This window comes from Mus pahari, chromosome 20, assembly GCF_900095145.1.
Source record: "Mus pahari chromosome 20, PAHARI_EIJ_v1.1, whole genome shotgun sequence".
In the NCBI taxonomy this organism is placed as follows: Eukaryota; Metazoa; Chordata; class Mammalia; order Rodentia; family Muridae; genus Mus; species Mus pahari.
In genome coordinates, this window is record NC_034609.1 from 7,269,790 (window position 1) to 7,297,073 (window position 27,284).

At 43.3% G+C, this 27,284-nt stretch overlaps 1 protein-coding gene across 2 annotated transcripts; it reads right to left on the minus strand.

The window, feature by feature from the left end:
* Nucleotides 1–218: 218 nt before the first annotated feature.
* On the minus strand, nt 219–10,895 carry Znf330 (zinc finger protein 330). Of its 2 annotated transcripts, XM_021220377.1 has the most exons (10): nt 10,798–10,895; nt 9,631–9,762; nt 8,208–8,227; nt 7,666–7,736; nt 6,719–6,798; nt 4,345–4,471; nt 3,834–3,938; nt 2,791–2,837; nt 1,546–1,663; nt 219–1,117 (listed from the first exon to the last, which is right to left on the minus strand). In XM_021220377.1, the coding sequence occupies exons 2-10, from the start codon at nt 9,748–9,750 to the stop codon at nt 852–854; spliced, it is 954 nt and encodes a 317-aa protein (XP_021076036.1). In that variant the 5' UTR covers nt 9,751–9,762; nt 10,798–10,895; the 3' UTR covers nt 219–851. The 2 variants fall into 2 exon arrangements, with proteins under 2 accessions (XP_021076036.1, XP_029388537.1); XM_029532677.1 differs by lacking the exons at nt 9,631–9,762; nt 10,798–10,895 and adding an exon at nt 9,459–9,621 and having other exon boundaries at nt 256–1,117.
* Between the last annotated feature and the right edge of the window lie 16,389 nt (nt 10,896–27,284).

Below are 27,284 nucleotides of genomic sequence, written 5' to 3' on the forward strand. Positions count from 1 at the left end.
CTAAGTCACTACTAATACAAGGAGGAAGCAGACACCTGTGCCCCGACTGTCAGGTCTCCATTTATCACTGAAGACGGGTCTACACTACTTATCTTTGTGGCACATAATTCATCTCAGATAACTATACCAACATTAGGTCAAAACTCATCAGTTCATAGAAAAATACTTAAATGTTTTCCAAAATAAGTTGATAAAACAAGAACTCAATATCCAAAGTATTCAAGTATAATACTAAATTTATTTTAAAATGAGATTCTCTTGCTGAAGCATCAGCAACACTAGTCCTGCCATTATGTGGATGAAAACAGCTAGATTTCTGTCTGTCAGTGAGGCAGTAACAAGCACTGGATATACATTGTAAGAAAATGGTGAACATGGCAACCACTAATGCAGACGTGAATATTACACAGCATGAAGTCAGTGAAAAACTGAACATGACATGACTCTCATTGTATGGATTGAAATAAGAGAAAGAATATGATAATTTTACCCGTGACACTTTGTAAAATCAGAGACATGAATTTATAAGCAGTGCCTTTAATAAAGACGGTAATTTAATTTCAAATAAATATATTTCCTTTCTATTCCTTTATCATGTATTTTATTATGTTTCTAGCTGGGAAAACCCACCAGATTATTGAACTCTGTAATAATCCAATCCATGATACTCCATTTGTCTGACGTTTAACTCATTTTACTTACACTACACGTTCACATAGCAGTCCCTATAGAACTGCTAGAACCTCCCCTGAGCCCAGTGGACTAGTCTTTTGGACAAGGCAAGGGAGGGTACGTCTGAGCATCCTCATGATTCAGCCTGCTCTTCCCACAGTGCCAACAAGGGGTGGCTCCTAGTTCTCCTGCTCCTCGTAATGAGCATAGCCACTGGCATAGGTCCTTCCTAAATTCAAATTATTGAACAGATCTGATGACTCGGCATCTGAGTCCTTCCCATCTTCTTCCTCTTCATCCTCTGCTTCATCCTCCTCCTCATCATCATCATGGTATCCAGTATCTCCATACTTGTCCGAGGACAGGTTCTTCCAGTAAGCATCATACCCAGAGGCTCCATCTCCTTCTTCTCCTCCAGTCTGCCTGCCAAATTTCAAGGAGCGTGCTACAAAAGACAGTCAAATCCACGTCATCAGCCAGTGCCAATGCTCACACATCCCTCAGCCATGGGATATACTCTTACAGTGATGCTTACTCTTAAATGAAAAGGGAAGCATTCTCCTCATTTTCTCATAGAAATCTAGACAACATAATCACAAATAACCAAGGCCAACAGCAAACCTCAGCATATTTCTTATATCAAATTGAGAAACAGTCCCACATATTTTTCAAAGCTATTAAACCCCATTTGCTTATCCTTTCAAACAAAAGCAGAGCTCATAAATATGTGTATACACATACAACACACACACACACACACACACACACACACACACACACACACACGCACGCACAAAGTAGAGAAAAAGATAAATGTAGTCTAAGCATGAACGCCAACCATTCCATTGGTATCCTACAAGAAGCCTTCCTTACTTGACATGCTAAGATCCTTTGTCTCCTGTGTTTCATGCCCACATTTAGGGCAAGGAGGTTGTTTCCCTTTTTCTTGCTTAAACACTTTGCTCCTTGTATGTTCATCACAGAAACAAGCCTATACAAGAAAAGCAGAAATAAGGCAATATTTAATTTAAGATATAAAACGATACCATCCAGTATTGCAAGAAAATTTGAAGATAGTTTTGATTAAGGAAAAGTAAAAAATTGTACTGGGATTGCTCTTGATTTCTATTTCTTAAAGGGAAATGGATTTTTCCAGGACTCTTCTGAAACAAGTCCTAACACAAGGCAGACACTTATACAGATGATGGCATAGAAAGTGGCCTATAGACTTGTTTATATTTGAGGTTTTTGCTAACAAAACAGTGGGTAGGTCACCTTCAGAGTACACCATCATCCAACTAAGGGGAGGAAAGGCAATTTCAAAGTCCTAGGTATTGAGGAAAAAAAGAGGGCCACTGAACAACATGGAGTCTTAGCTGACATCGCAAGGTAACCAGGGTAAAGTGAGCAAAGACAGGCATGCTCTAAGCAGCAGAAAAGAGCACAATGAATGCTTAAAATCTCTCCGGCAGAAGCGTTGCTGGCAAACTGAAAGGCATTCTGTAGCACTCACACAGAACTGGGAGAAATAAGACAGGACATGGACAAGAAAGGTTAGAGCAGTATTTCTGAGATAAATGAGTTATCTATCCAGTGAGCTTCCAGCAACAAGAGTACTGGTGACAGCCAAGGAAACATGGAAATCTTCACCATGAATGCTCTTCTAAGCAGGTACTACTGAACTCACAGTCCCAGGACTCAGCTCACAATGTTCTCCACAAATATGAGGCATAAGAAACATTGAGCTGGGACCATGGGGGCATGTAATAGAGGTAACTACTACAAGAAAAGTGGAAAGCCACTAAGTTACCAACTGCCATGCCACGATCTGAAAGCTAAAAGAGTAAGTCAGATATGGCATTTCAGGCCAGAAACCCCAAAACTTAGGAAGCAGAAGCAGAAGCAGAAGAATTACTGTGAATTCAAGGCCAGTCCAGACCTCAGAGCAAGACCTAGTGTCAATTAATTAACTAGCTCATTAGTTAATTGAAGAAAAACAAAAGAAAAAGCCAGGTAAGCTTTAAATTCCACATATATTAGCGCTGTAAGTATCCAAGAGCTGAAGCAAGAGTACAGAGATTCAAATCAAACTCTAAGTGAGACAGTAAGCAGACACACCTTACAGCGCAGACAGGAATGCTGGCCAAGTCGATTGCAGGAAACACCTGTGGAGACAAGACTCAGCTTAACATGCTGTCAGCTACTCAGTCTTGCATATTTATCGGCCACTTCTTGTATCGGTGGATGCTCACTCAAAGGAATGACAGTGAACGAGTCAGCTGCTGACCTGCATGGTTCAAGTGCTATAAAACACACAAAGCATCCAGGCTTCCTCCACAGATAACTTTATTTTTGTCCTATACATTTTGCCAAAGCCTAAAATGGGGATAGGGCAGTATTTAATGCAATGTACTTAAAAAACTCATGGAAATTTCTGTGTAAATAATGAATTTTATATACAATGTGCAGTGCATATCTCAGCTCAATGACTGAGCAACTAAAATCTGTAGATGAGTGTTGGATTAGCAACTATCCCAGAATAAGAACCATACAATGGACAGAACGTCAGTCTTCTCTCTAGGATGGTAACTACTATTTAATGAGGGTCAGTATCAACCATCATAGCATAAACACTTTATGCATATTCTCATTTCAATAGCTTTTTGAAATTATCTACAAATATAATTCTAGTACTATTAACCCAATTATAAGTGGAGGTTAAATACTGAGCTCAGATACCCAACCCAAAAGGAAGATGAGCTCTCCCGGGAAGAAGTCCGAGTCCCTGCCCTGCTAGAGATGAACTAGGAGTAGGATCACATACTTAAAGGCAATGAGAAAGGGAAGGAGAAGCTGACCTTGGTTGGTACAGGAAACCTGAAGGTGAAAATGCCAGCTGGTGCACAGGACCAGGAATGTTACAAGAACAGTAATGTCTGATCAAGGCCACAAAACGAAGAAGGGCTGACCCAGTATACCACTATTATCCCCAGAGAAAGACCCAGCGCTAATGTTTGGAGGTTTTATTCCCCGTAAACAAAATATACACAGCATACAACACACTAAGAGATAGCATTAAAAAAAATTATTCCTTTTAATTAAGTTTCACATTTTCACTATTCAGAATCCTAGGTACAAGAATAGCTAGCAAAAGAACTTACATTTAAATGTTTCTGCTTCTAAAACTTGGCAGCTGGCTTGATGCTCAAACTGGTCATCTTCACAGAGAAAATTATGGCAAAACGAACAGCTGAATATTCGTCCTCCTGAGATATTAAAATAAAACCCAACAAGTGTAATTTAAAAATCCTTACCCATATAACATGTCAAAGACAGCAACTAAATTCAGAAGCACATCAAAACTGTGTAGCAGCAGCTAAAAGAGAACCACTGATGTACTTCAAATTGAATCATTAAACTGTGGGTCTCCACTCTGTCCTGCCAGCCAACTTTACAGAACAGGAACAGGCTTGAGAGAGGAGCCTGTCCTCCCACAAACTGCCCTCTCTACCTGCCTGGGTACTAGTACTAGTACTGCTGGGACAATCCCCTTCCAACCAAACTGACTCTTAAACTGTACCAGAGGTCAAAGATCTGAAAGTATCTATGTGGAGAGAGTGAGCAAGCAAGCATTTACTCACGACTAAGACACATTTGCACCTAATCACTCACCATGGTCCCATACCCCTCGCTCACATTCCACACACTCTGCATCTGTGAGTGGGCAGGCACAGGCATGGGTGCTAAGACACTTCCTCCCATGGCAAACCCAAGCTTCGCAGAAGTCACATATTGCACCCTGCAACAAAGAAGCAAGAGCTCCAGATCAGTTACCAGTTACCACAGGACCACTGCAACCACTAAGGCTGTTACAAAACAAAGGACCAAAACACAGCAGGGGCTACTCCTTCTGACTTGTGAGATCAGTTGTAGGAAAGCTTCCATCTATCTCTCCTCCATCAGCTAAGCATCTAGCAATAAAAAGAGGGGCTCTCAACTCCACAATCCAGAACTCACAATACATAGCAAAGGGCTCAGGGAAAACACCAAAGGATGGTTCAGTTGCCTTCCTGGTCACCCCACACAAGGACATGGAAGGGTAGCAAATGGTTATCAGCACAGAAAGAAAGAGCAGGCAAAGGACTCATGCCTGGGAACAAAGAAGTTCTATCCCAGGGAAAATCCAGGTTAGGGAAATTACCATAAACACTACACATAAAACTACTATTACTAGGTCTGGAAAGATGGTTCAGAGGTTAAGAGCACTGTCTGTTCTTCCAAAGGTCCCGAGTTCAAATCCCAGCAACCACATGTTAGCTCACAACTATCTATACTAGGATCTAATGCCCTCTTCTGGCATGTGGGTGTATACATAGAGTGCGCATGAACATAAAACAAAACAGTATTATTGTCCTCAAAGGATGTAATTTGGACATGAAGTATAATAAATAACACTGCAGAATATAATAAAACCATAGCTCATTGTTTTTTTTTTTTTTAAAGATTTATTTATTTATTTATTTATTTATTTATTATATGTAAGTACACTGTAGCTGTCTTCAGACACTCCAGAAGAGGGCGTCAGATCTTGTTACGGATGGTTATGAGCCACCATGTGGTTGCTGGGATTTGAACTCCAGACCTTTGGAAGAGCAGTCGGGTGCTCTTACCCACTGAGCCATCTCACCAGCCCCAACCATAGCTCATTCTTAAAATACTATCTTCTAGTGAAAAAGAACAAAATATATCAAATAATCCACCTGTTTTTATTTATGACACTAAAATTCCTTATAAAATCCTATCAAGTAAAGGTAATATATAACTAATACATACTTTTTGTCAGATTTAATATTTAAACCTTAAATTCTTTTGAACCTTATTTAACCAAAAGGTTTGAATGATGATGAAGGTCTTATAAATTTAGGAAATGGATTTTGTGAAGTCTGTTTATTTAACATTTTAGAAAGGTACATGGTTCCTTTATTTGGATGGGCAACTAGAATACATAAAAAGCACCATCATTGGGCTGGGATGATACTACAAGCTTCATTCCTCCTGGCTAGCTCTCATAGTGCTAGACAGTGCTATGCACTCTGCAGGAGGAGAAAGTGATCATCAATCTTACCCAGATGCAAATCCTATAAGCTACAACCGTGACTTCTTAGAAAGATATGCCCTGATAATACATCAGTGGCATGGACGTCTGGCAACAACCAGCTACTCCTGACTGATTTAAGGCCTCCTCCAGAAGATGAAACTCATGCCTTGCACTATTATCAGGACCAAGAACCTGTGGCTCCATCAGTCATAGGTCACATTACTATTATTCTGATAATCCGACATAGAATTAAGATGACTCTTAGTGACTTATTGCTGTATACATAGATCAGCATGTCTCTCAAACCTCATCAGAGGAGCGTCTTTCCTTACAATACATGGTAATTAACATACAGAAAGATGTCTACAACATAGCCCTCTCTCCAAGGATCAGGGATCTCTAAAAAAAGCCAGGGTGTGAGAGCCAGATATGGTAGAGGAAGGATTATGAGGAAGTAAGTGTGCTCAGACACAATGGGGCAGTTGCACATAAAAATCATAGCAACTTTGACACAATGCACAGGAAACCTGTGCAGGAAGCTCAAAGCCAGCATTATCCCAGCATAGAGATATGAGCAAAAAGCCACTCCCCTGTTGGTATCTGATAGGCTGCTGGGACAGGATCAGTTTTCTTTGACAGTGTGATCCCTGGTAGCTGACCAAGCTCTAAGGCAGGCACTACATCTAATAGTATTTGGACAAAATAAATTGGACTTAATAGGTTAAAATAGTATAAAATACAATTTTTTTAAAAAAAGAACGCAAAGTTGGGTGGCTAGAGATGGAGATAGATCTGGGAAGAGGTAGAAGTCAATATGGTGGAAATACAGTGTATAAACTTCTCTAGGAATTAGTAAAACTTATTTTTAAAACAGATTAAAATATGGGTTAAAATGACTTAATCTTATCCTTGGAAACCTACTACACTAAGAAATGAAAAGCAGCTTACCACCATAGCAAGGCCAGTACTGTACACACCAGCATGCTTGATGACACAGTCTGAAGACTTCATCATACACTTTGTTTTTCCTGGTTAAAAAGAATGTACATATACACTATTAGTTCTGCAAATCAATACATACAGAAAGTGTTCACTAGTTCCTCTTTGACCTAACTCAAGTACCTATGGAAATAATGTTTTCAAAAATTTAAAAATGAAAGCAGCTATTTTCCCACTTACATAAACAGAAAAATTACACAGATATATATCTCATTACCTTAGTCAGATCTTGAGAGATTAAAAATATATTAATCCATAAAAGTTGTTACACAATAATTTATATGGAACATGCTAATTCATGCTTGTAATAAAAGCAGAAGTTCTAGGCTATGCATTGTAATCCGATGATCATTTTGGCAGTTTCAAATCTTATGAAATTCAAGTCAATTAAAACATTGCAAGAGCATGCTTTAAAATGAATTTTATATTCACACTACAAACTGCCTGGCCTGAACACACCAGTTATTTCTTGCCACATACTATCAAAAGACACAGTGAATGGTTACAGAGCCTAATTGTTGCACTTAGGTCTATTCATATATAAAAATCACCACAGAACCTAAAATGTGCTCACCTACAAACTACCAAGCCCCATCTGGCCAGGACTCTTCTTATCAGACAGTATGACAAGATTAGTGATGACATATCAACTGCCCATCAGACTACAGAGTGGAACACAAGACAATCAGAAGATGCTTGGTTTACCAGCATCTTGTTTCCTGAGAAGCAGAGTCAGATAACAGAAAACGAAAGAAAATGTGCTTTCCAATCAGACTTCAGGTTCTTAGGAAACACCAGTTTTATTTAGAATTTAGGGAAATAGCTCCACTTATACTTGGTAGCTGCCATACAAACATTTGATTGATAAAGACATGCCTTCATGGTTGTATACTTACCACACTGTGCACAAATTGGTAACTTCTGAACAGAATTACAAAAATAGCAAAATGCTCTATTCTTCTGCCGCCTTGTCATGTAAAACAAAAATTTTAAATAGGGTCAATTTCAGATAAAGGATGAGACTAATTTATCCCTGTGCTAGTTAGTTTTTAATGAACTTGACATAAACTAGAGTATCTGAGAAGAGGGAGCCTCAGCTGAGGCACTGTCTCCACCAGACGGACCATGGCCAACGCCTGCAGACCATTTTCTTAACTGCTACTCAATGGAGGAGGACCTACTGTACCGCGGGCAGTGCCTCCCTGGCAGGTAGTCCTGGGCTGTGTAAGAAGGGTAGCTAAACCTGGAATAAGCCAGTAAGCAGCATTCGTCCACCATCTCTGTATCAGTTCCAACCCCAAGGTTCTTGCCTTGCGCTCCTGCCGTGGCTTCCCTCATAAATGTAAGATGGAATGAACCCTTTCCTCCCCAAGTGTTATAGCATAGCAACAGAAAACACACAAGGACAATTTCATACAGAAAGAAAAAGAAAATTTACCTCTGACATTTGTCGCATTCCTGTAAAATTTAAAGCATAACATTAATTTTCTGCTAGCTGAAAATAGAACATTTACTTATATCATAAAGACTATTTTGTTTCCCAAATTAAACTATAAGAGGTTCTACATCCCAATTCCAACTCAGCCTGTGTGTACAAACTCTTGTACATACTCCTCTAGCAAAAGTAAACAAAAAACTTATACTCTGTGACCAATGATGGAAAAAAAGCCATATTACAAAAAAAGTTAAACATACTAGATTCTCTTTTGGTTGTTTTAAAGAAACCAAATACTACAGAAAACAGACAAATTCCTGCTCAATTTTCTATTTTAATTAAAAAAACATCCAATCTGCCAATATTGTATGGGTGCTAGAAATAAAGGACAGGAAATACTAAAGATTGCAGTATGTCCATTTAAGCAGGGCTTTCAAAGCTCTCCAGTCTGTCACTCTCTGGAGCCAAGGCACCGCTGCTCAGCCTTTCCCCAGCATGTCCCAGCCTCTTCTCCCCAGGCCTCATTGACTCCGCTCCTTTCCCTTTACTGAAATACCAAAAACTACTCCATGACATGCACTTATGCACTCCAGTTGCTGTCCTGTCTGCCAGCATTCCTCTTTTCAAAAGAACCCGACATTCACAACACAGTCCCCCGTCATATCTGTACCATGACATCTGACCAAGTACACCATAAATCAGTCCTGGGACAAAAAAGGACACGAGCCCAACCTATGAGAAATCTTTGTCTGTGACCTCTACAATACGAGATGTGATATAAGCACACGACCAGGAACCAAGAAGCTGAACAAATAAATCATGGCAATCCTCAGGGGCAGAAAGAGCCAAGGAAACAAGAGCAGAGGACGGCCCAAGGCCTAGCCGTCCCCAAGGCTTAGATCCTTTCTTCTTCCACTACTTGGAGGGACTACTGTAGTGAGGTGCTTTAAATTGTGTTTCTGTCATTCATAAACAAATGAGTCCTATGTAGTACACACTAGGGAATCCTATAAACATACAAAAGAGGGAGGCGCAAATTAGTTAAGAACATGGGACATGTCTAAAAGTCAGGGTGCTCAGCAAGAGCAATCAGTGAACGGAGACTGGCTGGGAGAAAATGATGAAAACTGAGCTAAAGAATATATTAAAAAAAAAACCTGGAGCCTCTCACTCAGTTCCTGTCACCCATTCGCCTTCAACATCTATTGTCACCAGTAATTCATGAGGTGATACGCCAGGCTTGATAATACATACTCTAACAACAACAACAACATCACTGTTACTCAGTAAAATACTGAGGACACCTCTAACAGGTTCTTCAGGTAAAGGAACACCATAGTTGATCATGTTTTTCAGGTACTTGTTTATATATGGTACTATACAGTCCTCCATTCAACCACCAGCCATTGCTTTAAAAAGCTTTCACCATTGAAGCATTGCACGGGTGCTTGGCTAGGTCCACAGTACTTCTTGATGCCCGCAGTTGTTTCTCGCGTTCTCGGCGGTTCTCTGCCTTCTTCCTCGCCCCGGTCTTTTTTTTCGGCATGTTCCCTTCTTTCTAAACAAGAAAACAGAAAAGCTCTAATTGGTGTGTTCAGTCACACAGCATGTATACTTTCCTTAAATAGTAAATCAGTCTTTCAATTTTAAACGCACCTCATCACACCTGAAGCCTTTAGCAACATTACACACACATTATTCCAGCTGCAGGCTCCTAAACTAAGGCCCTTCTCTGGGCCTCCAAACAACTCTCACACAGCATAAGCATCAAGGGCCTTAACCTAACAGCTAGAGTAATTACACCCTAACTATTCTCTTCATTCAAAAAAAAAAAAAAAAAAAAAAAACTATGTACGCACCATTAGTAAGAAATGACTAAAAATATTTGTTTTGTGCCAAGTCAAAATAACCATTTTGAACTATACAGTATCAGCCCTAATGCTGTCACCCACATGGTATCTAATCGAATATCCAGCAATCCAAGGCCTGACTGCAAACAAACCCATTTTCTCTTAAGAGACTTAAGAACTACAGTCGCTTTCGCGGCCTGTCCCCCGTGCCTAGATGCAACAGTTTTAACAAGTCGGATGCTTCGGGGTTTGTTTCCCCACACAACACAGACATCAACCCTTACAAAGCTGGTTTTCAGCACTCAGAAAAACTACAACGGAGACAACCAGGCGTCTGTGTTCTCACTCTGGTGCCCAATCCTTTCGGACAGGGCAGTCTTCGGAGCTAATCAGTGGTTAATCGCGCTGGCCACGCCACGGGGCCTTCCGTCAGTACGTCAAAGCGAAGTCTGGAGCATGTGGCTGAGTGGCCACGGGTGACCGTGGATGCATTCTGTACCCACTAAGACATCTCAGACCTATTTTTTTTTTCCCTCGAATCTGTGCCAACGAGGGGAGATTTCTTGCCGCTCGGGCTTGGATCCCGGTGACAGCAGAGCGACACCGGGTTCCAGGCTCTGGGAGGCCTGGAGGCGGCGGCGCGGGGAGAGCCGCGCGGCTCGCGACCCGCCAGCAGCCCGAGGGTCGCTCACGTTCTCCCGACCCACCCACGTCGCGCGGCCTCGCGGGGCCGCGCCGCTCACCGCAGTGGCCGGGGACGCCGAGGAGAGGCCGAGCCGCGGGCTAGAACGGCAGACACAAGCCGCTCCCAACAGAGGGAGCGACACCGGATATCCTGCTACGTCAGAGCGCCCGGGTTGGACACGTCAACCGGAAGAGTCCCGCATGCTCCGCCCCGATCCGCCCCCTCCTGCGGGGGGAGGACCCGCCTTCCCGGAAGTGGACTTGCTAGGATGGAAAGCGACTCCAGCTTTGCAAAGAACATCGGGGTCAGAGAGCTGCAGCATCTCAAGGCGTCTGCTGTGTCATTCTAATTCTATTATTTAACTCAGAATTGAAAAGTCCAAAAGGAAGAGAAAGACGAGCCCACAAAAAGTTTTGAGAGGGGAAATGGTACTTTGCTAGCAATTTTTGCCTGACTCTTCTGAAATCCTTGCCCTTTCTGGGAGCCTGACAATCCTCACATAGCACATTTTTATTTTGTTGTTGTTTTCTGAGACATAATGATTGGAAGCCTGGCCTTGAAGCCACGACTCCCTTGCCTCTGTCTCTCAGCATTAGATTATAGGCACGCTCACGGGAGACCGCAGCCTCCCCCCCTTTTTTTTTTAAATCCCACAGCACGGAGTTCGGAGGTGTCTTGCTTGACCTCTGCTGTGTGCATTCTGTTCCATTGTGAGCAAATCCTCCCACGTTCTCAGCTTCTGCTCTGAGGCTGAGATCTAACTGTGCTTCCGCACAAGACTGTTTGCTTTAAATAACATTGAAGGTAAGTGTTCCACTCTCACTCGCGCCTTACCTTAGGGAGGAAGTCCTTGACATTACTCCCAGTACTACATGCGATTATCACTTACTGCCTGTCACCTTCTATACTTGAGTGGAGCTCTGTGTTATATCCACCCATATTGTTTAATATTTTCTTTATTTACATTTCAAATGTTTTCCCCTTTCCAGGTCTCCCCTCCGGAAACTCCCCCTCCCCCTGCCTCTATGAGGGTGCTCCCCTTTCTACCCACCCACTCCCGGCTTCCAACCCTGGCATTCCCCTACACATCAAACACCCTCAGGCCCAAGGGCCTGTCCTCCCACTGATGTCCAACGAGGCCATCCTCTGTCTTTTACCACATTCATATCCCAATGGAAGACAACTCGTTTTGGGCTCTCTCTCTCTCTCTCTCTCTCTCTCTCTCTCTCTCTCTCTCTTTTCCAGCCCCTTCTGTTATCACCTTTGCTACACTCCAGGAATTCGCTTTCATAACCACACCTCGAGCCTTTCTCCAAAGAGAGCTCTGTTTGGTCAATGAAATCTGAATGTCTTGGCTTACCAGGCTCCTACCCTGTCCTCTGTTCTGTATTCTCTTGGTTAGTCATCCTTTTCAGTTTTTTCCCCCAAGTTCCACTTAATAAAACAGTCCCATCTCATCAGTCACAGTTTTTATCATAATTTTGTACTACTGATCATTAAATGATGTACCTTTTCCTTCCTATTGATTTTCTGGGTGGGGTTTTGGGGGATGGGGTGCTAATACATATGCAGGAGTCTATGTCACTCAACTCAAGCCTCTCAGGATTCCCCTTCCATCCTCCTATATTTCCCTAATCTCTCATTCCCATTTACCACAATATCTAATCAAAACATCCTTGTTTTCTTCAAGCTTTCACCACTTATATCCATTTCAACAGACATCACCATCTCTCTTTGTATAAAATGAGGACATGCCTGCTCCAAAGTATGAGTAAGGAGAGAATTTTATTGTCCATGTGAGGGAGAGTACTGCCAGAGACATCTAAAGGAGAGAAAGTTATAAACAAAGCATGAGAGGAGAGAGGGAGAGAGAAAGGACAAAGAACACAGAAGAGAGAGAGCCAAGGGAGGGGACCAGGAGGACAAGGGAACCAAGAAAGCTCACAGACAAAATGGCAGCATTCTAGCAGAATAAGAAGCTGAGAGAAGGGAAGTCCAGGAGCTAGACAAGTTTAGGGGAGAGGGTGAAGTGAGGTGAGCTGACTGGAGCCCCAGGTTTCTGAGTGGTCTGGTCAGCATGTGGCTAATAGAGCCACAGTTCACCATTTGTCCCTAGTTTCTTTGAGACCTGATACTCTTTCACAAACACAAAATGTCAACAACAGCTAATATAGTCATGGGCTTGCTCCTTGTGTTTTAGGCACTTTGTCTGTGTGCCCTTAACAGTGTAACACACACACACAAAAAAAAACACATGGAGATAAGATGCAGCTTGACCCACAATTCTATAGCTATTTGGGCTTGAGTGTTTGTATTCTCCTGGGCTTGGAACAAAGTTCAGTGATTGAATGTTTGCCTGGCATCAGAATGACTATTGATACCTTAAAATTGATTAAAATTGTAAATCCCTCATTTAAAAAAATACTAGTAAACCTATTCCATATTAATTTAAATAATATTCACAAGCAAAACTGATAATACTTTCCTGTATGAAACACATAGATAAGTGAAGGAACCCTGGCTCGGCGTTGGAATATTAACATCTCCCTGATGATGTGCTTTCAAGTTCCATGTGCTCCCTTCCACCCTTCACCACCACGATGACTCCTCCTCCTTCACTATAGTCTTATTGTGTGGCCCACACTCCTGCCTCAGCTTCCTAAGGGCTGGGATCACAGATGGTGACCGCCACATTTGGCTTCTTCAGTGTTTTTATTTTTATTTTTTTAAGATTTATTTATTATATGTAAGTACACTGTAGCTGTTTTCAGACACACCAGAAGAAGCCATCAGATCTCATTGTGGATGGTTGTGAGCCACCATGTGGTTACTGGGAATTGAACTCAGGACCTTTGGAAGAACAGTCAGTGCTCTTACCCGCTGAGCCATCTCACCAGCCCCCTTCGGTGTTTTTATACTTGTACAGACTGAGCAGTATCCTTACTTATTGCCCATCCACTCTGCCAGTTGGAACATCATACTCTAGCAGCTGCCTGCCTCATTGGCCTTCTGCAAACCATCAGCCTCACCACTGCCCATGTAGCCCTTGTCATTCATTACAGTATTTATGCCAACTTATGTTCTAACTTAACCTTAGCCATATGCCTAGTGTTTAGATGGAGCTGGGGCAGACTAAGGAGGCATCTATGTGGGTTCCAAATCACAGAGAAGATTAGGCATTAACTAGGGGAGACATGAAGGTCTTTGTGCTCCGGGATAGGCACTGGAGGAACCTGGAAGGCTAAGCTCACAGGGTTGTTCCTTCAAGGAAAAGTCCAGTACCTGCTATCTACCCCGAAGGTTGTAGTGGACTGCTTTCCAGCCTGGTGACCTTTGTGATACCTGTGTGGCCAGAGACTTTACAGGCACCGGATTCTCCTCAGACCCTTATCATATGTACGTTTTTCTCGGCCGATCAAAAGCCTGTTTTTGCTAGTCAATCTATAAACTATCTTTATGAACTTTAGCAAGAACTTCCATGTCGTCATGTCTGATGTGTATTTAGCTTACTTTGTTCCTCGAGGAGATGTGTGATGCTTTGTGGTGAACAAGAGATTGAGTTAATTATCATCAGATAATCACCAAATGGTCCTGTGCTTAAATTTGTGTAAAATAAACAACTAGGGGCCAGACTCCCCAAGTCTGAACCTACACTGGCTGCTGAGTCATGCTGAGACAAAAGTCTCCCTATGCCTTCCATGCATCACTCTGCTGGCCATCATGGTCACAGGCACCCACCATTAACTGGAAAACTGGGCCACATTCAAGCTCAGAGGATTCAGGAGAACTGGAGATGTAAGACTCTCAGTGTCACGACCCAGCCTTTTGCATCAGAGTCTCCGTTTGACTGACATCCTGACCCTGTGACATCTATGCTCCATGAGTTTTGTGGTTAACCCCCCTTGGAGCTCGGCCACACTTATGATTAAGAATTGGGCTGGTTTCTAGTTTTGTTTTTGGGGGATTTTTGGTTTTGGTTTTTTTGTTTGTTTGTTTGTTTGCCTTTCTACTGCAGAATAATAGTCTCTTTGTTAGATTTTAAAATCCAATTAAGCACTTTTGACTTTTTTTTCTGTTCTCAAATAATTACTTAGCATCAGGTATTGCTCTTATCCTAAGATCACTGTTTTTCTCATATTTTCTAAGTATTTGATACATTGTACATATTAGAATAATACCTTCTATTAGAATACCATCCCAGTTCACTGCACTGTGCACCACTGCACTGTTACCTTGCACCAATGACTATCTATCTGTCTTATGCCTGTCACCAGTAAGAGGCCCTCAGAGCAGTAAAGTTGCCATGACTCAAGTCATAAATCCTATCTTTTATGGACCAGCTCTGGCACTTACTGCCTTGGAAAGACACTCCGAGTCAGCATTAAGTAGAGGCAGTCTGCTTGGGAAAGCATTTGGGAACAACAGGTGTGGAACATAAGGTAATAGATCGGACAGAGGGAAGGGATGACCTAAATTATACTGTCAGTGAAGGTCTTGGCATTGAATCTGAGACATCTCTTCAGTGTTATGCTGACTTAGGGTAGATGAACTGGAACATTGTAAGACTCTGACATTTGTTTTTGCATAAGGACAACCAAAGGAAAGAGTGTGTCCTGAGGTACACCACTGATGAATAGATTGGACAGCTGACTAGGGTCAGTCTGCTATATTCCAGCCAGCTCAGCTGCACAGACTCTCACCTCTGAAGAAGGACATTTATTAATTACAGGATAAATATTCAAAGAATTCTACAGCTCAGACCCTCAATAATAGAACTCCAAATGGTGTGCCTTAGAAACAAGGAAACGGAGTCTGAAGGAGAGATCTGTATGCCAAATACATAATTCATTCATTTAATGTATAGGATAACTCTAAACCATAAGTATAAAACTATAAAGTTCAAATTCAGGTATAGAAACTACACAAAAATAAAATAGCACCAAGAAATAATTAAAATCAAATGACAACAGATTTTTAATGGCATTTGATGGAGTGATATGCTTAAAGGGATAGTCACAAAGCCTAGGCAATTTAAACCCAACCAGAAGGAGGATATCATTATCTGATAGCTTCAATATCACAATATTGAAGACATTATTAAGATAATGTTTTGTAGTATCAGTCACGTAAATAAGAAAGTGCACCTGCATAGAAGGCTTAAAGAAGACAAACAGACAGTAGGGTTCATGGAGAGTAGGAAACACAGCATTATCAGTAAGAGGAGAGCCGTTGTCAAGGTGACCCAGTCGACTATCCATATAGAGAAAAATGAAATGGGAAACCTCCTTTACAACACATGAAAGGTCCAGGTGAAAGCCGGGCATGGTGGCACACGCCTTTAATCCCAGCACTGGGGAGGCAGAGGCAAGCGGATTACTGAGTTCGAGGTCAGCCTGGTCTTCAAAGTGAGTTCCAGGACAGCCAGGGCTATACAGAGAAACCCTGTCTTGAACCCCCCCCCAAAAGAAAAAAGTTCCAGGGGAGAGGCTGGAAAGACTACTCTCAGTGATTAAGAAAATTGGTTGCTCTTCCAAAGAATCTTGGTTAAATCCTCAGCACCCACACAGCAGCTCACAACCATCTCCAGTCTCAGAAGATATACCACCCTCTTCTGTTATCCATGGGTACTATATGGACATAATGCAGGCAATCACTCAGATATAAAGTAAAAATAAAGATTTTTTTAAAAATTAAAATTAAATAGCTAAATACACAAAGCAAAAATACAAGGCAGCACAAAAAACACAAAGGGGACCCTCTCACGAAACAGGAAGAATGCCTAAACACAAAGGGGACCCTCTGACGAAGTAGGAGGAATGTCTAAACACAAAGGGGACCCTCTGACGAAATAGGATGAATGCCTAAATAAACACACCAGGAAAAGCAATAGAAACATGGTGAATTCAAAATATATAACGTCTACATGACGAAGACATCATAGATATAAGAAAATTATAAATCCAAATGAAAAGAAAGGGTTTTTACAATCTAACTGACAAGAAATGTATACAGGAGAAATAACTCTACTTGGAGAGAACACTGTAGAAAACCCTAAGGAATTATAGACAAAGAATATGGACAAAGAATTACATTGAACATATTCAGAGTGTCACCAGAATGGGATGCCATTTGTGATGGGCTGTGATGGATACAGGCTTGTGTACACGAGCAGTTGAGCCTGGTTGCTAGTGCTGTTTGGGGAGGTTAGGAGGTGTGACCCGTCACTGAGCAAAGGCTTTGAGAACAGAATTTACAGGTGTTCTCCCGATTTCTTTCCTTTGAGATGCGATCCTCCAGCTTTCCACTGCAGCCACTATGTCCCCCACATGCTGCCATGCTGTCCCACCATCATGGACTCCACCCGACTGGAATCATAAGCCCAAATGAACACTTTCTTCCATAAGTTGCTTGGTCATGGTGTTTTATCACAGCAACAGAGAAGCAACAAACGGACCATTAGCACCGATCACATTGACCAGAGTTTTGAAAGCCTGGCAATCTGAAATATTAAATCTGGTGGAAGTACGTATTGTTACATCTAGGCTAGCTATACTGAAGGAATAAATTATGTGCAGGACCAAAGACTGCAGTTTCCTAGGTGTTTAACAGAAAAAACACACAAGCATAACACTGTCTAATAACATTTTTTCAGTTATGAACTATTTATATAATAGTAAAAATTCATAAATTTAATCTTTAATAATCAAAGTGGGCAATCACAACATACTATGTATAGGTTAAAGAAAAGGCAAACTCAAATATATGTAAAATTATAAGCAAAGAATTATGTGCATCATTTATACATATGTAATAGACTAAACAGAATTGTGAAAACATGCCTAGAAATGGTACATGCCAGCTTTGATCCTCTGGAGAGGAAAGGAGAAATGATCGTGTGGGGTGCTAGCTAGAGTTTTAGGTTTCATAACTATACCAACCCAAATCCACCAAAATGCTAAAGACGAAAAAGACCAACAATACTTAGTGTTGATGAAGACAGAGAGCATCTTAACTTCGGACAAATGAACAACATGGGAAGTGGAATGTGGGGCAGATGCAGAACAAATTATTTAAAATATAGATACATAGTAACAGATTTGTAATTTACCCCCTAATTCATATGTGCATTTACTAAAGTGTTATGTGAAAGAATGTTCATAGCAACTCTATTGCAATGAACTCCAAGTTAAATAAGTCAATCATCCTTTATCAGGACAATGAGTGAATGATTAGTGACATATTCACAGGAGGCCAGGGAAGTAACCTTGGGGAAAGAGACAGAGGGGAGGAGGAAGAAAAAGAAAAAAACATGAGCATATAGGAAGAGAGAAAAGAGGAGAGAGGAATAGAGAGAGACAGGAGGGAGGGAGGGAGGGAGGGAGAGGGAGGGAGGGAGAGAGGGGGGGGAGGAGAGAGAGAACAAAGTGTCTGGATTATATAGGAAAAAACTTCAGGGGGAGGGGAAGCCCATGTCCTGTAACAGGTGGGGACTGAGGAATGCTGGTTTGTAAAATATGCACCTCAGCTGTTTGTTCCAGGTCTGAATCCCAACATCCACAAAAGGACCACGTTGGGATATTAGTCAGGGTTCTCTAGAGTCACAGAACTTAGGGAATGTCTCTATAGATTAAGGGAAATTATTGTTATGACTTACAGTCTGTAGTCCAACTACCCCAACAATGGTGAGCTGTGAATTGGAAGTCCAAGAATCTGGTAGTTGCTCAGTCCCAAGAGGCCTGTTGTTTCAGCTGGTCTTCTGTGAAAGTAGATTCCAACAGACATGCTCGCAAGTAAATACAAGCAGGCAAAAAAGAGTGAATCTTCCTTCTTCAATGTCCTTATGTAGACCTCTAGCAGAAGGCGTGGCCCAGATTAAAGGTGTGTGCCACCACGCCTGGATCTGGGAGTTGTTTTGTCCCAGTCTCCTGAGATTAAAGGCTAAAGGCATGCACTACCTTGCCTGGGCCTAAGCTTTTCATAGCCACTATGCCTCAAGTTCTCCATGTCAAGATCCAGGTAAGAAACTTGTGCCTTCCAGCCTCCAGTTCTGGATCACAGGTGAGCCCTCCAATGCTGGATTGTAGTTCATTCCAGATACAGTCAAGTTGACAACCAGGAACAGCCATTACAATGGCCCATTGCTTCTGGCATCTCAGTGCTCAGTTGGACTGACTGGTGATTCTTTGGCAAGTGTAAAGTATATAAGAAAAAAAAAATCTTACACTGTTCAGAACCAACTAACAACTTATTTTTCCATTTTCTGTGGTTACCATACTTTACAACCCACTGATCCAGTTTGTCACAATGCAGATAGCAAGTATCTCCTATGACCAGACAGGTTTATAAATGTCTTATACTGGGCTGGAGAGATGGCTCAGTGGTTAAGAGCACTGACTGCTCTTCTGAAGGTTCTGAGTTCAAATCCCAGCAACCACATGGTGGCTCACAACCATCTGTAATGAGATCTGATGCCCTCTTCTGGTGTGTCTGAAGACAGCGACAGTGTACTTAGATACAATAATAAATAAATCTTAAAAAAAAATAAATGTCTTATACTTTTGTAGTTCTCTCTAGTTTTTCAGACTTACTTCAACATTATATTTATCACCTATACAAACTCCACTTTGGAGTAGATATCTACAGTTTGCAAAAAGAAAGCTGACAGGTTGTTATAATTAGCATAAATGATCTGCATTCAAAATTAAGTTTGGGAACTTTTTTTTACTCAGTGTTCTGCTGCTGTGAAGAGACTCCATGACCAAGGCAACACTCATAAAAGGAAGCCCTTAATTGCAGCTGACTTGGTTTCAGAGGTTTAGTCCGTTATCCTCATGATGGGAAACATGGCAGTGTCCAGGCAGGCATGGTGCTAGATTATCACTGAGAGCTCTATATCTGAACCAGCAAGTAGCAGAAAGAATGGGATCCATCAGTGCCTGCTTGAAACCTCAAAGCCCACCCCCGGTTAAACAATTTCTCCAAAAAGGTCAAGACCTGTTCCAAAAGAGCCACACCTAATGCTCAAGTAGTGTCACTCCCTGGTGACTAAGATTCATATATATGAGCCTATGAGGGCCAGTTTTATGCACACCACCTCAGGGCTGGAGAGACAGCTCAGTGGTTAAGAGTCTTAGCTGCTTTTTCAGAGGGTGGGGTTTTACCCCCAGTACTCACAGAGGGCACAGCTGTCTAGAAGACTCCTATTCCAGGGTATACAATGCCCTCTTCTGCCTTCTGTGGGCACTAAGCATACAAAGTGGTGCATAAACATACATGGAAGCAAAACACCCCCACACATGAAATAATCACATCAAATCAAATCAGATTTGTCAGATCTCCTCCTTAGATCTGGGAACACAGAGCACTACAGTCTAGATACTTTGATATCTTGGAACCACTAAGGCTTTGCAATATGACACTCAAATTCTAAGTCAGGCACATTACCTCAGCTCAGTTCTATTTCTGAAAGGCGTCTAGCAAGCTGTAGGATCTGTTTGGCTTTTTAAGGTTTTGTGGTGTTCTACAGTGGAACACAGAAGCAGACAGGAGGAAGTCAAGTGGGCCTGAGGGTGGAGTATGGGCGGGTACCCACCAAAGAAGGCTGTTCAGACATGGTTTAAACCAATAGAAAGTCTGTATTAGCCAGCCAACTACTACACTGGGTGTCTAGGATCCCTGAGCCTTTCTCAGGGTGTGCTTTAAAGCGTGTGCGCGCACGCACACACACACACACCAAAACAACAACAAAAATAAACACCCCCCAAAACATGTTCTGGGTTGACATACTTCAGTGAACAAGAAGAGTTAGTCAGAAACAGAATTACAGAAGCCAAAAGCAAGAACCTCCCCAGAACTATATGAACTTTGAGGCATTAGATCTTTGTTGTAGTTTTAGCAGGTGGTGCTGTCTGCATGCTGAATTTTACAGGCTGAATTTTACTACCATCATGGAGTCAATTATGCTAAAGTCTAGGGCCTTGATACATTCCCCACTGGACTTAGTGACTGAGTCAAATCATGAACTCACACTTGTTTAGTTTAAGATGCAGGGCCTTGTTGTTAATCCAAACAGAATGAGAACTAAAGGCCCAGCAGATGCTCATAGGAGAGTAGTTAGCCATGGGCCCAAGAGAACAGAGCCTGGTACCAATTATTTCCACAACTATGCAATATTTTTTAAAAATTACTCCATATTAATTAGCATAGTAATGACAGATTGTTTTTAATCTCATGAGAAGTAAATCTAAGCCTTTCCAATTTTGTAGGATCATTTCTGTAAGGGAATTTGTTCCTTTAATACCTCTAGATACCAATCAACATGTATATTTAATTTGGAAAGCATCTGAAGAGGATGCATCAAAATAGCAGGCATCAAAGTTAGGGGAAGGACCTAGGTTAAAGGCTTTGGACATTAGGCAAGTTTTAGCACCGAAGGAGTCCTCTGATGTTAATTTGGGCTTCCTCCAGTCATGGTGAGTTTGGTCAGTTAATGGGCATCAGTCTGGTTAGTTCCTATCACAGTGTAGTATGGGGACCAGGTATCTAAGCATAGCCAGAAACACTGGATGGTCTGGGGGCGTGATAAACTCCATGCCCAGGGTCCTTCCTTGTGGCACAGAACTCTGAGTCTAATGACCCAGGTTTTTCTTATTTCTCAAAGGCCAGAGAATCTTTTGAAGGAAACATTTTTTAAAGAAGCCTTAATTTTACAATCCCAGTTTTTGTAAGGAAAAAAAAAAAATCCCTGGTTGCTGACAGTCAGGAGGCCAGCCATAGCGCATATAAAGAATTGTAAACATTGTATTACTATCTCAAAAGATATATACATTAAAAATATTTTTAAATGTTTAAAATAGTCATCACCAAGTAGAGGTCAAGTATACCAGTCCAGTTGGCATTAAGTCCTCTGAGCAGGGGACGAAGACGATTACAGGAAAGACAGGAAGGGAGACGCGGAGGCAAAGGTTAGAAATTGGGAGGGCTATCTAATCAATACTGTGTCACCCTCCACTTTAATGCTCTTAGGCTTTATATACTTTAAGATTGTGGGAAACACAGCCACAAGCTAACAGAGACAATTTGCTAAAATGTACACAAGACATTCCTTCCCATTCCAAAGAGCCCCAAGTGTACCTCCTCTTATCCATCCATGCCTCAGCAGGCCCTTACCTGCTCTCTCCCCCTCCCCCTCCCCTCCCCCTCCCCCTCTTAGTCTCTGAGCCTGGGAAGCTGTGGAGGAGTCTTCCTCACATAATCTCATGGATGGGGGCAGTAAATCCCTCCCTATGTGGCATGCAACAGGCCAAGCAAGGCAAAGGAAGGAGGCCTATCCATCCTTTGGTAGACTCTAATGAGAGTTTTGTTAACATTTCTTTTAATGTCCTATTTATTCTTTTTATCTGGCCGGAACTCTGAGGTCTATGTTCACAATGAAGTTTTCAATCTCTGTCTAAAGCTTTAGCTGTTAATTGAGAGGTTGGCTACGAAAGCCAGTCCATTGTCGGACCCCACTGCTAGGGGAAGGACAGACCAAGGACCAGTTGCTGGAGGAGCTCTTTAGCTACTATTTGAGCAGTTTGAATTCAGGCGTAGAATACTTCTGCCCACCTGGAAAAGCCATCTTTAAACCAGCAAGTACTTTTCTCCTCTCCCAGCAGGCGAACCCTGGTGAAGTCAGTTTACGGGGATGTTGGTCTCTCATTTAGACACCTTCCTGGGTAAGGGCTCTCTGTTTTGGATTTACTTGAGCACAAACCTGGCATCTGACTGAGACATCCCATACTAAACTGTCCAGTCAATGTGTAACATGCCTTGGTGTGAAGGTTTTGTGGACCCTAGATGAGTTGCCTGTGAAGGTCCAACGGTCCTGCCGCTTGTTTCTGGGAGAACGATCTTTTCCTCTGGTGTCTTCCATCAGCTTGTGGGTTTGAGCTATCCACTTCATCTTTACCATGGCGTCTCATGCAACACCAGGTAGGAGTATATCATCAGAATAACAGGCCCCAGTGGTATTCGGGCCGTTTATCAGGCAGCTGGGCCAGCAACCCAGCAGTGGAGGACCGCAATTTACAGAGGAAGCCAAATAGCCTCTATGAGGGTCAAGATGGTTTAATATCCTTTTTCCCAGCAGTGAGAAGCCCTTTATAGATCATACCAGGGCGTGTCTCATAGTAAAACCATACTAAGTGACGGTCTATGCATATGGTGCTGGACTTTCCTTCGCCCCATTGAAAGGCCTGGCTCAGATCAATCAGTTCTGTTTTCTACCTGGCTTGGGTTCAAATCGATTCGGTTAAAGTAACTACTGCAGCTCCCACACACCTGATTTCATTTTTCATCTTGGAACAATCATGAATGAGCACGGTCACCAGGCAAGAGGGTAGCAAGATGGTGGTGGGTTTCTCAAATCAAAGTCAAGTATGGGCCAGGAGTAGGGCCTGGTACTAGCTCATCAAACAATAACACTCTGGTGCTCCTCATAGGAGGGCCTCAACCATGCCGTGTTGTGTTGCGAATATAAGATCTTGACCCAAAGTTAATCTGTTTGCTTTACTGTATTGGTTAGAAATGCTCAGCGACTCCAAAACAAATCACACCATGCAGCAGGTCTCATTTGGGAAGTTTATTGGGAGGGGAAATAGAGGCAGCCTCTAGGAGAGGGAGGGGCAGGGAGAACCAGGCTTGCGCAAAATGACATGGGACAGGGACCATGGCACATGTGAAAAGGGACACAAACAGGAGTGACACTGCCACCTCTTAGGCCGCTAGAGATGACAAATCTGGTCTCTGAGTCCCTCGAGAGCTGGCTGTAAAGATGCCTGATTGTCATGAAGTCACTTCTAGGTGTCCATGGATATGCCTAATTGCAAACAGCATTAAACTAGCACTAGACGCCACAGCTCTTAGACATGTGGGTCATCTTGTGGCTACAGGGCCCAGTCATCACAGGGGGTTTCCATGGCCCCAAAGTTTGAGTTAAAATACCTTTTGTCTGAAAATTTTAGGGCTGGAGTGGAAATAAGAGCTGTTTTTAAATCCCCTGCAACCCTCCCAGCTTGTAGCCAAGATCAGTAGCCTTCTACAAATTGGGCTTTCTAAGCAACAAAGAACTGATTGGGAGGAGACCTTCTGCATCAACTGGAAGCCACTGTCCCCTTCTCTGATGATGAGAAGCTGTTAGACTCAGCAAATGGGATCCACTTATACCTTTTTTTTTTTTTAGCTTTTATATCTCTTTTTCTAATATCTGGAGCCAACTGGGTGACAAAGGAAATCTTTCTAATGTCTGTCTTTAATTCTTCTTTAAAGTACCGAGCGAAACTGATGAAAGTCTCCTTGGTCAGTGTTGGACAGGAGGGGAAACCTGTTCTGTTCAGGCTGCGCTGTCTGGCATCAATCCTCTACCCAGCCTAAGGCAATTTGTTTACCTATTTATTCAAGGAATGGCAGTTTTCACCGACCACTGGGTGAGAAAAGACATATCAATTATGAATGAGGAAGGAATAGAACTCTTTCTTTTCCTTCCAGCTCAGTCCAGTGGAACTTTTGCCCTGCCCCAAGGCTAGTTAGAACAGCACAGGGCAACAGAGGAAATGTTCACCTGGGGAACCTATCTCCCCCTTCCTGTATGCATTCTGCTTAAATGGCAGTGCCCTGAATGAGACCAGTCCTGCCCATGAGCATCAAAACAAGCAAGCACTCCTGCTCCCACAGTGGGACAGGTGAAGAGGGTTTGAGGGGAGTGCACGTGGGGGGACAGGATTCTTTGGGTAGCCCAGCAGAGCCAAAAGGAGTCCAATCCCCAATGGAATTTGGCACAGGCCTTAATCCAAGGGGTTCTTAAGCCAGAGAAAGCCATTGGTCAATACAGGGAAACAGAACAGACAGAAACACACAGATAGAGACACACAGGGACACACATGCAAACAGTGAAGACATCCAGGGGTAGCCACCACATTCATACACCTGAACAGAGAAGGATCCAGTGATGTCTCACATGGATCCCGGACACTGGTACAAAGCCAAGTATTTCTCCTATGTGTCCAAACTGATGCACCTTGACCAGCCTTACCTCTAGAGATGACAGACCAGGTGGCTAATTTTTTTCCTTTCGGGGTGGAGGTATCAGACCCGTCTGAAGCATTAGGCAGAGACTGATCAAACAGAGCCCTAGGGACCTGGAATATCTCAGGTTATGCACCCCCTAGGAGTCCCCTGACCATCCCACTCTTCCCGGATCCAAGGGGCTCTGAGACTCCCAGTGTCTTTGAGTCTAGTCTCTGGATCTTGGTGAGACTTCCAGAAATGTCGTGGGTTATTCACCAAAGAAGCTCAGACATGGTTTCCGCCAATAGAAAAATCTTTGTTAGCTTGCCAACTACTGCACTGGGTGTCAGGATCTCAGTGTAGCCCTGAGCCTTTCTCAGAATGAGCTTTTAAGCATTAAAAAAATATGTTTTGGGTTGACATACTTTAGTTAACAAGAACTGTTAGCCAGAAGCAGGACTACACAAGTCAAAAAGCCAAGTTAATACAGTTAGACTTCCCAGAACCCTATGGGCTTTAATGGTGTTAGCATTTGTCTAAGCTCCACCCACAGTTACCTGGGAACAGCCAGGCATGCTCACCCCCCCCTCTCTCCCTCTCCCTCTCTCCCTCCCTTTCTTTCTCTCTTTCTTTTGCTCTCTCTCTCTTGCTCTCTTGCTCTTGCCTTCTTGCTCCTGCTCTCTCCCCATTTCCCCCCCCCACATGCTCATGATTGACCTCTACTTCTCTCTCTCTCTCTCTCTCTCTCTCTCTCTCTCTCTCTCTCTCTCTCTCTCCCTGTCCCTGCTCTACTACCCTCTCAACTCCCCTCCCCATGCCCCGAATAAACTCTATTCTACACAACACTGTTGTCCTGTGACTGGTTCCCCAAGAGGGAGGGATGCCTCAGCATGGGCCCGCAGAGGTACCCCCTTCCCCCATACCTCACCACACATCCACCAAAAACATATTCCTTCTCTCTTTATCTTCTTATAAACACATCAAATGGGTTGGGCATTTGTTTTAATTTCAGCAGGTAGTGTTCTTTACATGCTGAGTTTTATTGCCTGCATGGTATTTCCATCATGGGCTCAGTTGTGCTAAGGTCTGAGGCCCTGTTACATGAGTAGGCTTTGAGAGCACCACCATGTTTGAGGGCCTGGGTCTACAGCTACTAACGGTGGAGCACAGACAACCCTCCAGCTTGAAGATGCCTCGATGGGTAGATTGTCACAGCACTAGATGCAACGAGTTACCAAGAAGGGAGGAAATGGAAGCACTCCAAAGCGAAGCACTGCGTCCTCTCCGCTAACTTCAATCCTACTTTAGGGATGATCACTGCCCAATTCCAGAGGATGTAATTGGAGGTTGAACGAGTTTTTCAGAGCTGATTAAAATACTGACAGTAAAAACGATACCACAAAGTCAAACTGCCCCACATTCCAAACCTAAAAAGTCATTTGCCATTAATTTTGAGTGTAGAATGGGATTTTTATCTAGGACAAACCATCTGATGGCACTAGCTGCCAGATGGCCAACAAAAGTTAGTGCCACTCAGTTAATGAAAACAGTGAAGAGATAGTCCATTCTTCTTTCTACTTGAGATGGAGTAGAACAACAGGGCCTACATTATCTCATTACCTGTAAAGAGGCCCTGCCTGAGCTCTATGAGTGCCTACACTTGGAAAAGTAGAAGGGTTGTTATAAACTCAATCAAATCCTTTCCTTATCAGTGACAGGATAAAATCAAACAAGGGGTGGGGGTAGCCTTGTCGGGCCATGCTATGGTGTGTCCCTGAGAAATTATGCCAAGCAACAAATCTAGTGTAAGAGATTTACTGGGGAGGGGAGAGCAAAAGGCCATCTTGGAGTGGGGACATTCAGGAGAGAAAGAGGCAGACAGGCAGACAGGACAGGGAAAAGGGATAGAGGGAGACATGAAAGAGAGACATGAGAGAGAGAGAGACACAAGAGAGGGAAAGAAGACAGAGAGCGCTCTGGGGTGGCTGGGTACTCTTTTGTGTGCAGCACCTAGCAAACCTGGTGCATATGGCAGTGGCCCTGCGCTCCGCATACAGTCCCCACCGGGCTCGCGAGAAGTCACCCGCGGTCACCCGGGCTCGCAGCGACTGAGCTGCGCTGTCGTCATTCATTCGCAGCGCCGGGAGCGTCCTTCCAGCTCGCTGCCCCGACGCGCGGGGTCCACGAGTGGTGATCTCGGGCTCGGCAGCTGGTGATCACGGTGCCCTGGGGGCTCGGATTCCCGCACAAGCTCGCCCTTGAACGCCGCCGCGCCCGAGCCCCGACGCTCTCTCGCCTTGCGGTGGGCCGGGCCGGGCTGAGAGGCTGTGCGCTTGGCGAGCGCGGCGCCGCGGGGAGGATGCTACTTGCTGGGTCCCGATCCCCGTCGTCGTTCCCGGCTGCCCGCTGGATCTTTGTCGCGGGCCGGGAGCCGCGGGCCGCAGCCTGCTGAAGGCCGTCGCGGCCCCGCACCCACGGGCGGGAGGGCGCGCGTGTGCC